The 10,359-nt window shown below is 48.0% G+C and overlaps 1 protein-coding gene across 2 annotated transcripts in view; it reads left to right on the top strand.

Moving 5' to 3' along the window:
* Nucleotides 1-499: 499 nt before the first annotated feature.
* Nucleotides 500-10,359, top strand: part of ZNRF1 (zinc and ring finger 1) — a 258,904-nt gene continuing 249,044 nt past the window's right edge. The window contains exon 1 of one of the 2 annotated variants that reach the window (XM_086945223.1): nucleotides 500-1,187. In XM_086945223.1, the coding sequence (XP_086801349.1) occupies nucleotides 842-1,187 (346 nt within the window). In that variant the 5' untranslated portion in view covers nucleotides 500-841. The remainder of the gene's footprint in view (nucleotides 1,188-10,359) is intronic. The other variant, XM_086945222.1, reaches the window with a different exon arrangement.

The following is a 10,359-nucleotide window of genomic DNA, read 5'->3' as shown; positions in this document are numbered from 1 at the left end:
TGCTGAGAGTGAGGGAGTCGGCGTTAGAGAGATCTGGACTCCAGCCATCCGAGATGATACTGACAGGCAGAAACATGCCCGACAAGTCCGCCGTCTGACAGGGAGTGGAGAGCGAGCGAGCGGCCAGAGACCGGCTTAGCAACCATCTATCTCTCTGAGAGATCGCAGCCTAGCTAACCACAGACCGCCAGTACCTCTGTCCTGTCATGTGAGAAGAGAAAGAGCAACTGGGACGCGGAGAGGGGGCTACAAGCTCAGCCCCCCCGCCATCCGAGCCACAACTGTTGAGAGACAGCACTCGGAGCAGACAGAGGCGGCTCTGACACCAATGCATTAGAGACAGCAGCTGAGAGACGCCAGCCAGAGGAAGGTCTGGCAGGACGCCAGGGAGCCCGGCTGTTACCAGGGCAAACACAGAGGGGATCCACGGAGCGCGAGCGTGCAGGGGAGGGAGGGAAGCCGCCGGCCTGCGGCCCGAGAAGCAGCCGCCACCGCCGCTGAGAGCAGAGGAGGCAGACGAGCCCGGCTGCCGAGAGACCCTGCGCGGGAGGAGCCCCCTGCACGCCCGAGGGCCCCGGGCACACGGCGCCCCATGTCCGAGGTGCGGGGACGCTGGCTGCGGGCACACTCATGCCCAGAGGGTGGATGACTGGCACCCACGCGCCCTGGGGCCCGTGCCGGGGCGGGGCCGCTTTGTTCGCGGCGCTTTGTGTCTGCGGCGCCGCTGACGGCGGGGATGCCCGTCCTCCTGCTCGGATCTGACTCCTAGGCCCCCGCCCCTCGCTGGATTACTCTCATTGCGGGCTCTGCTGCCCGAGGAGGCCGGATCTCCCTGCTGGGGATGGGGGCTAAGCAGAGCTCGGGGACCCGGCCACGGGGCCCCTTCCCGGGAGTGTCCTCGGATGATAGCGCCGTGACGCCCGGCCCGGCGCTGGGGCAGTACCGGCCGGCGGGGGCCGCCATGGGGCTGCGCAGCCGCTCGGCCAGCTCAGTGGCGGGTCTGGGCGTGGAGCCCGCCGGGCCCTTCGGACTGTACGGCGGCCGGGTGCCCGGGGAGCGGGCGGGTGGCGGCCAGGGTGCCCCCGAGGGGCCCCGCCGGGACGGGCTGCTGTACCTGGGGCCCCGAGCCTCGCTGGCGGACGCGCTGCCCCTGCACATCGTGCCAAGATGGTTTGGCGCCCACAACGGTAAGTGCTCTTCTACCTATGGCTGAGAGGCAATGCGGCCGAAAGGGTGGGGTGGGCAGTTACCTGTGGGAGTGTCATGATCGGAGAATTGGATAATTGTTCCTTTTCTTTCACAATTTGTCATGGTGTGGGTCAATTTGCCCTCTTTCTCCTTCAGCCTGTAGAAAGGAGGCCAACGAAGCGGGGCCTTAAATCTCGCTCCCCTTATGTCATGCTCTGGAAGTGATTGTGCCAAGCACACTGCGACCTTGGTGACCTGAGTCACGGTGTGAGTTGGGGGTGACCTAGGTGGCTGCCGCCTTCCGTTCGTCACTCGGTGCCCCGATTCTCGGCCTCCCCTCACCATGCCTTTTGATTGGCAGGGAACATAGCGTGGCACAGTGTGATACGGATATTTCACAACTCCCTCTCCCCAGGTGACTATATGAAGAGTCACTAGGCTCACTGACTGGTTAGGATGGCTGGTTGAAGGTTAAGAACAGGCTAACTTCACCTACCCCACTAGTTGGGGGTGGATCAGGTGGACAACGTGGCTGTACTCCACCTGTCTGCGAGGTAGATGGTTAATGCAGTGGACACTGACAGGTCTGGTCTTTGGTTTTGTATCGCTGTACACATCGCCCATAGGCTGTTAATGGGTCTTGGCCTCGTGTCTGGTCAGTCCTTGCATGCCTGTATAGCAGTTTGAGTTTACAGAAAAAGGGTAAGCCCGGAATCACTGGGACCTGGGTTCTGGACAGTATATAAAAGGGTGGTCCCAGTATTTATAACATCAAAAGTGTTAGTGGTCAAGGCAAATTTTGTGAAACAAATACTCGAGGCAAATCAAAGTAAATTTCAAAACTCCGTGTTATTTGGTCACAGGTTATTTCAAACCGAAAGGAACTTAATAACTGTTCAATACACAATTGGCGACATTGCAGTGCCCAGGGAATAAAGGTGGGGATGTTTGTGATTAAGGTGAGGTGGTGGGATGGAAGAAAGTGCAAATCTCATGTCCTCTGGCGTACTATTAACTTGTGCCTGTAATTTATGTGATTTGCACTTTCTTCCATCCCACCGCCTCACCTTAATCACAACCTTCCCCACCTTTATTCCCTGAGCACGGCAATGTCGCCAATTGTGTATTGAACTGTTATCAAGTTCCTTTCGGTTTGAAATAACCTGTGACCAATCTCAGTGTGATCAAATAACACTGAGTTTTGAAATTTACTTTGATTTGCCTCGAGTATTTGTTTCGGAAACTTGTTTTGACCACTAACACTTTTGATGTTCTAAATACTGGGACCACCCTTTTATATATTGTGTAGCAGTTTGAGGCCTCTTTGCTGATGATGTCCCTAGGACAGCCATGGCGTAGAGCATCAGCAGCAACACTTCCCAAATAGGATCAAAACAAAGACAACATCCTTCCAACCACCCGCCCTACACTGTGGGATATGTTACCCATGAGGGCAAGGGCTGCAGCCCCCCACGTAGGAGTAGTAAGAGCTATATAAATGATGCAATACAATACAGTACATATAGAATTACAGAAGGGTAACATTGAATTACGTTTTTTACTTTTAACCGAGGAGCCCTGAGTGAAAATAAATAGAGCAAAGCTGGAGTTGTCTATGTCACTCTGAAACCTGAGCTGAAAAACTCCCCATAATTCAGTCTTTACCGATCCATAATTTTATTTTATCTTTGGCTCCCAAAATCATCCAGCCTTGCTTTAAACTTCTACGCAGGGCCAGAGGAGTAACAGGGGAGCCGTACATATGATGGCCTCTCCTCCCTTTCTCATATTATAAAAAAAATATATACATGGCCTTCTGCCACCCACTCTCCTCGCCTTCGCTACTCTCTCTTCCAGAAGTTGTGCTCCCAGATGCCCAGTGCTTCACAGGCTGCCCCAGACCCAGCCAGAGCAGCCTGGAATTCCTTTACGATGTAGCAACAGGTAGTTACAAGGTCTGTTACCCATTTTTGCTACGTCAAAGCAGTGAAATACTGAATTTAGGGCCCAGTCATTCATAATAATTCTATGAAAGACATAAATAATATTACAAATTACTTTGGAAGGTTGAAGGTCTGACTGCCTCTTTAGATGCATGATTTATATATGAGTCTGATGTGCTGGAAACCGGGGTATCTCTGCAAGTCTGAACGAAGCATGTACAGCCTCTATGTATCCTAGAAGGGCACACACAAGCCAGATTAAGTGGACAAAGTAACCAGTGCCTTCCTAGCCTGGTGGCTAATGTAGGTGGACACCATTCACAGCATCGAAGTCCCAATTGGCCGAGGATCACCAGCTCTTACTTAGAAAATGTGATGTGTGGCCCTTGTATGGGATACATGTGTTTACACTCTTAGTATGAATTATTAGAGAAATTAAGTGGGTAGAGTGCGCTGAACAAAACAGGTTAAAATCGTCATAGGGAAAACTTTACACACTTTTATAGAAAGAAAATAAATGTGAGGCTCTGTCGAAGGCAGCAAGACACTGCAGACCTGTTACATAGGAAGTCATGTTGCTGGCCTTAGCCAAGACCTTTTGCTTTTACTCAGCTTATAACAATAATATGTTTATTCTTAGGGGCTTTCAGTCAGGCCTCTTCATCGTATGTTCTGTTGTCCTGTCATTCACATTTTTCTTCCACTCACTACAGCATGGGACAGTGGATTTGCCCACTTCGGCCATTGGCTACTTCACTGCGAGTAAGGGCGTTCAGCTCTGTCACAATGAACGCATCCTCACACAGATTTGCTCTCTTCAGTGCCTAGGACTGCTGTGGCAATGTGTGCTTTTTTTAGTCCAAAAATATTTTTGCTTTCAGCAGTGTTTCCTTTTTTATCTTAGTTGATATTGGAGAGGGTAGGCATCTCCCTCGAAAATGACGTTTTACAAAAACCATGCCAAAACCTGCATTGGTAAAGCCAGAAGGCTGCAGCCAATGCCCAGTACTATTTGCTTTGCCAATGCTTGTATGTAGAAATACTCTCGATTGGCTCAAGGGTTCCATGCTGGCGTGCTGTTGCATAGCACTCTTGTCACACCAATTGAAACTCGTGCTTTTTTTACCAAATGGGCAGTCAGGGAATTGAAAAAACACGCTGCTGTCTTACTGAGCACCCACAAGATCTGCGTCAGACACATCAGATGGCGGCCAGAAACAAACATATATTACTGGGTGATAAATATCTGATATCCCGAGGCAGCCGAGCCTGCCTGCCTTTATGCAGGACTGGTCAAAAGTGTTCGTGACAGCATTAGTTGGGCACTAAAAGGGAAGGTTCTGCACAATAACTTGCTCCTGTTGAGTGAGGGGGCATTGTCCGGATGCAGTAAAAGAAAATCTATAGTTCCCACACTTCTACTGCCCCGGATTGTATGTAGACTGTGAGGCGGCAGCATCCCCTTGAGTGACTGCACAGAGCTTGTGCACACTTCACCTCCACCGAAAATAGTTCATTTTTTCTACAGTTGCAATCCTGTTCAAAGTGTGCCCTTTTAAAAATATTAACATTAGATACCTGTTATTTATTTTGCCTTCACCCCTTTTTAACATTTATTTTATATAGTGTATCAGTGACATTGTAACATTGCTGCTGTCTTCGACTTCAGTACTTGGTTAGGTGGTAATTTATTCTTCTACACAAATAATAATAAAATGAATGGCACCGCTAGAAGCTTTGTTGTGTAAAACCGCCCTTAGTAAAACAAAAAACGGTTGCACTGGTGAATGTTTTTTAAATGTAACACTTGTAATTCAAGCATAAAGTGTCTATGTTTAAGTAACAACCTATTTCCATTTTTCCTTTTTATTTTTGAAGCATATACTTGCAATAATTAAATAATATAACAATCACACAACTTGCCAAAGCGAGACCAATTGACTTTATCAGTGCTTTTTGTTTAGGTCTAGACCACCGGTAGCTGTAACAGTCTGCCTGAGACTTTATGTTTACAATACACGTGCATACCACATACAAACATTACGGTAGAGTGGGCTTTCAGTATGCCCCGTTCATCCACTGGCTGTTATTAATGTTAATTAAACCAAAATAATAGTAGTGGGAACCCTTAAGCCACTATTCTTAATAATAGCAGTAAAGAATTGGCACACATTCTTGACTACCTTAGGATTCTTTTCTTTTAGATACAAATATTTTTTGAACAAGCACAAGTATGTAAAGTAAGCTTACTTTGGGGAGTACTGTAACTTCCTTTCATGGTGTTGATTGACAGGCCTAGTGCTACTCACTTGAAGCAATAATTTTTTTAATTTTCAATTTCGCTTCCTTAAAACAGTACAAAGAAGACCTTCAGCAAGCAGTGTTGCATACGGTGACAGATGAGGCATACATAGTTGATATTTTGCTTTAGATGATACATTTCATAGAATACTGGGCACACAATAATACCAGACAGAAAATAGACACTTTCATACCACAGGATTGCCTCGTACCTCCACCTAGGGTCAGCTGGGACAGAACCCCTGCCAGTGTCCCCCTCCCCGCCCTGCTGATGCTACCCGTTATCTTGAAGCGATTCTTAAACTATAGAGTGAAAGCATAGCATTGCTGTCTGCGCTAATATCTGTGCCGGTACAATCTATGTGAGCAATGTCTCTGCCTCCTAATATGGTGGCTGCTAACATTTGTGCAATCTGAGCTATAGCCCTGCTGTTACAAGTTCTCTTTGTCCCATCTGTGAGATGTGAGGAATAAACTGGTGTCTGAGGTGCCTTCCTGGATCATCTGAGGGGTAGCTCTTCTGGCTCAGTTCTATGTTTGTAACCTGAGGGACATTGATACTGGAAAAAGTATCTTCCTGTAACATCTGTTTAATAAGGAGGCCTAGCCCAGGCGTCTGAGGTGCATTCCTTTAACTCCAGGAACCACAAGGGATAGCTCTGCTGTGGTGGCCGTAACACCTGTGTAACAAGGAGGCCAGCCCAGGCGTCTGAGGTGCATTCATTTAACTCCAGGTAATGCAAGGGATAGCTCTGCTGTCTGCGGTGCTGGCCTGTAACATCTGTGTAACAAAGGGGGAAGGCCTTTCCTAGGTGTCTGCAGTGCACTCCTGTAACTCTAGTTAATGCAAGGGATAGCTCTGCTGTCTACAGTGCTGACCTGTAACATCTGTGTAACAAGGAGGAAAGGTGTTTCACTTGGCTGTTTGAAGAGCACATCTATAATATGTTTAAACTAGGGGGTAGGTCTACTGTGTGTGGTGTATGTGTGTAGCATAAGGGATAGCTGTATCCCCTGAAATGCATGCATGCATGCAACGTTTGTGCGTCTCAGGTGATAACTCCGCCTCTGTTTCGCGGAGCAGGGTCTAATGTTTGCCGAACTCATCTGCTACATCTTTTGCTGCTGTAATATCTCTACAATACATGGGAGCCTGCCTTCGCTCTATACAAGCCTGTCTCTAGTTTCCTTAATGCAGGCGACTTCTGATGTCCCCAATCACTTGTCATAACAAAATAATGTAGCTGCATACCTGTAATAAGTTATTAGTTGAACAGTGATGTCATACTGTTTACTGCTAGTGCCGGCAGACAAGATTAAAGGCATGTCACAGCATCATTACAGCTGCAGTTTAAACAAAGCAGTGAAAATGAAAACTGGCTTTTAGTTCTTTGATGTTTTTTCTCAAATGACGACAACGATGAGCAGAAAGGAGAAATTTATGGGAACATGTTTATTTTTTGCACACTAAAGGTTATTGCAGGAAAAAGTTGAATATCTGTATTTACCAATGGCTTGTGAGCCCCATCCACAAACTGATTCTAATATCTTTTTTCTGCGAATTTCTATTTGCTTTTTGATGTGTTTAATTTCACACTAGATTCTGATGTTATTCTTCATGTCTGACTTTCATATAAAAGAGCACGCCACCAAGGTTTTAAGCGATTTGACGGAAGGATGATAGTGTGACCATATATTATAAGAATCAAAATACCCTCTTTCATACATCAACAGTGCAAGTCACCTCCGAGTCCCATGACCATATTATTGGTGAACTTGGCCTTCAGCCTTGTTCCTGTCTATATATGGTCACGGGCCTCATTAGTACATTGCTGTGTCCTTTTTATTTATGGCATTCTATCTGTCATATGAGAGCTGAATCTACAGTTAGCAGCCAGAGTGATAGATCTAGCATCACTCAGCTGTTCGAGTGAGGACTAACGTGCACTCCTCGTGGCTCAGCTGCCTGAGACCTCTGTGAAAGTTGACGTGCTCAGTCACCACCATCTCTCGGGCAATAAGCACATCCTCGGGCCAAAATGGGGTAAAAGGCTGCTTTATTAGACAGATAAGCATTTCCATTTTAATACATATATGCAAATCGGGCCTCACTAATACATATTCCAATCTATCACCCCCGCCCGTAAACAATTCCCCACAACAAACTTCCCCAACATTGTTCTGACTAATCCTCCTCCCCAACCCCTATCTACGTCTCCTGCCTACCTCTTGCCTCAATCCTCTCTCCTCTGTTTCCCTCTGTCCGAAGCTATTCATAATGCCCCCAACCCTTCCTACCTGTCTTGATCTCCACCAATTCTGCCACCTGTCCATGCGACAATAACGACTGCAACTCGCTAAATTTCAAATTAATACACTTGGTGAATAACATTTTCTCTAAGGGTGGGTGGACGGGACTGAAAATTTGACCCTACCTCATGCCTCGCTCCTCAACTAATTGCGCAGTTGATAATTTGCGCTCCTGGCAGCTCGCGCTAAGCACCAGCCAATCAGGACTGCCTACCTGTCTTGGGCTGCGCCAACTGCCCGAAGCTGCCTGGGGTGGACATTCGAGAATGCCACCCCCAGGAACCCTCATTTGATTCTAAGAATAAAGTGTACACAAATGTGTATTTTTAAGGCAGCCATTGCTTGCCCATCGCGTGCTCTGGCACGTGCACGTCGAAGCCCTCAAACGTCACTACTCCCCGCCACAAGACCTGCGTCGCTTCCTCCGAAGCACAGGCGGCAGCACCTGCCGGTCTGCGTCTCTCGACTAAGCCCGCCTTCCACCCGCGAGGAGACAGCCACAGGCCCCGGGCCATAGGTTCTGGGTGTCATAGCGGTTGGACTTTATAATGCTTCGCCAGTACAGCACGCCTAGAGCCCGGACCTCACGCTTCCCTCAACATCTCGAGTAACTCCCGCTCCTGACCCTCGCACCATGCACCTCAGTAGGCACTGGACTGCACACTTCAAGTACCGGCGTAGCCTAGCGCTTTCAGATTCTGGACCTCACAGTTTGTGCACCCATCTAGTGCTTCCAGATCCTCTGCCACAGCGCACTTTGTGTACCTCTGTAGCGCCTCCTGTCTCTGGAACCCACCCTTCAAACACTCATCTAGCGCTGCCAGTCTCTGGACCCCGCACTTCATGCAGCCATCGAGCGCAGCCAGCCACCGGGCTTTACACTTTGTCCCATCTGTGGCTTCTAGCCCCAGGACCTCAAACATATTTAAGCACCTCTGTGGCTCTTCCTGCTGCCGGACTTCAGATTGTATGCGCCCTTCTAACGCTTTGCATCCTGTGTGTTTAACATTTTGTGTACCATCTAGCACTTATGCACCTTCTTGGCACTTCCAGCCGCTGGGTCTAACACTTTATGTACTTCTATCGATCCCAGCTCCTGCAGCTCTCAGGTGCCCTTCGCTCCTGGGCCTCGTGCCATTTGCAAGGATAGCTGTGGGTTAGTTTGTATATCCGAACTCACTCCAAGAAGGTGGTGCAACACACTTCTAAAGAACTACGTCCACTTTGACAAACCAAACTAGCGAGCCTTCCACAGAAATACACCTTTTATCATAGTTTGAAATCTCACATTACTAGAACTCGTGATGTTTCTCGAACTAGGCGTGCTATATCGTACTGTGTGAAACAGGAATTCCGGAAACTCTTGGCTTTGCCAACGCTTGTTTTGTGTGATAATTCACACTTCCAATGATCAGGGGGTACACGGAGGCTACGCGCACACGATGAAGAGACGCAGGAATGACAGGTGACTATAGCACTGGGAAAAGAGTGAAGGGAGATGAAGAGAAGCAAGGAGGGAGGCGAGTTACAAGAGAGTGAGCAAGGGGAATGGGAGAAACGCGCGCTGAGGCGCGGGAAAGGAGAGGACAACTGCTGGAGAGAGGATGGAGTGGGAATAACACTGGGGGCGGAGGGGTGATGACGAGGGGCTTCCTGTTGCGGACTAAAACTGAAACTGGCTGTTGGGGAGGTGGAGCTGAGATGAGTCTGGCTCTCGGGGGCTTCAGAGACCGCGGGAGGGAGCCGACTCGGCACCTGTGTCTAATGTGGAGACCTCTGCGTGGGGCATGACGGGGCTGTCACTTATGTCAAGCGGAAGCTGTGCCAAAGTTTATTTGTATAGCTCTTCTGCGCCCTGCGGTTGCTTCAAAGCACTGGCACTTACATTATAATAGTGAAGGAGCCCTAGTTTTAAGTATGTGTCAGTGTGGGTGGCATCCCCCACAACCCCCTGCCATGGTCACCCCGGCTGGGAGAACGTACACTCATTCCTTACAACCGAGGTTGTTCGGATTATGTACACTTCTAGCGTTCTCTGTATTTTAATTCAAAACAACTGTGTATTGGGGCAGTGCTGATCGGGGTGAAACCCAATTCCCGGGTGGCATTGGGAGACAGACGTGTGAGAAATCAATTTTAGGAGATCCCAGTGCAAATGGTACTTACTGACCCCCAACTGGGTCTTTCATCCCTGGTTTCCTAGAGACTTCTCACCATGGACCCTCAAACTGGGAACCACGCGACCCGTTCAGCAGTTAGTAAGACCCCTGAGCAGCCCAATGTCCAAAAGTGTCAGTACATAACTACAGTGGTGTGTCTTTGTTTTTTTTTTGTTTTTTTTTCTTCTTCCCACATTAGGTGATCCCAATACATTCTGTAGTCACTTTGGTCAATTCGGTAGCCAACACTACTTTTTAAGTTCAAAAAGAATTTTATTTGATAATAATAAAAAGATAAAGACAGGTGTCAAAACAGAATACAATGGAATACAAAGTTAAAGACTCTTAAAAGGACATAAATGTATAAATGCATTTGCAATAAGAAAGAAATATGGGTACAAAATGAAAAATAAGGAAGAGAGACAGGAAAAATGCATGAGCGTAAAATGTGGCAATCA

This window comes from Lissotriton vulgaris, chromosome 12 (genome assembly GCF_964263255.1).
Source record: "Lissotriton vulgaris chromosome 12, aLisVul1.2, whole genome shotgun sequence".
NCBI classification, from domain to species: Eukaryota; Metazoa; Chordata; class Amphibia; order Caudata; family Salamandridae; genus Lissotriton; species Lissotriton vulgaris.
Note: the sequence above shows the minus strand (reverse complement) of the source record. Positions and strands in the feature narration are given on the sequence as shown.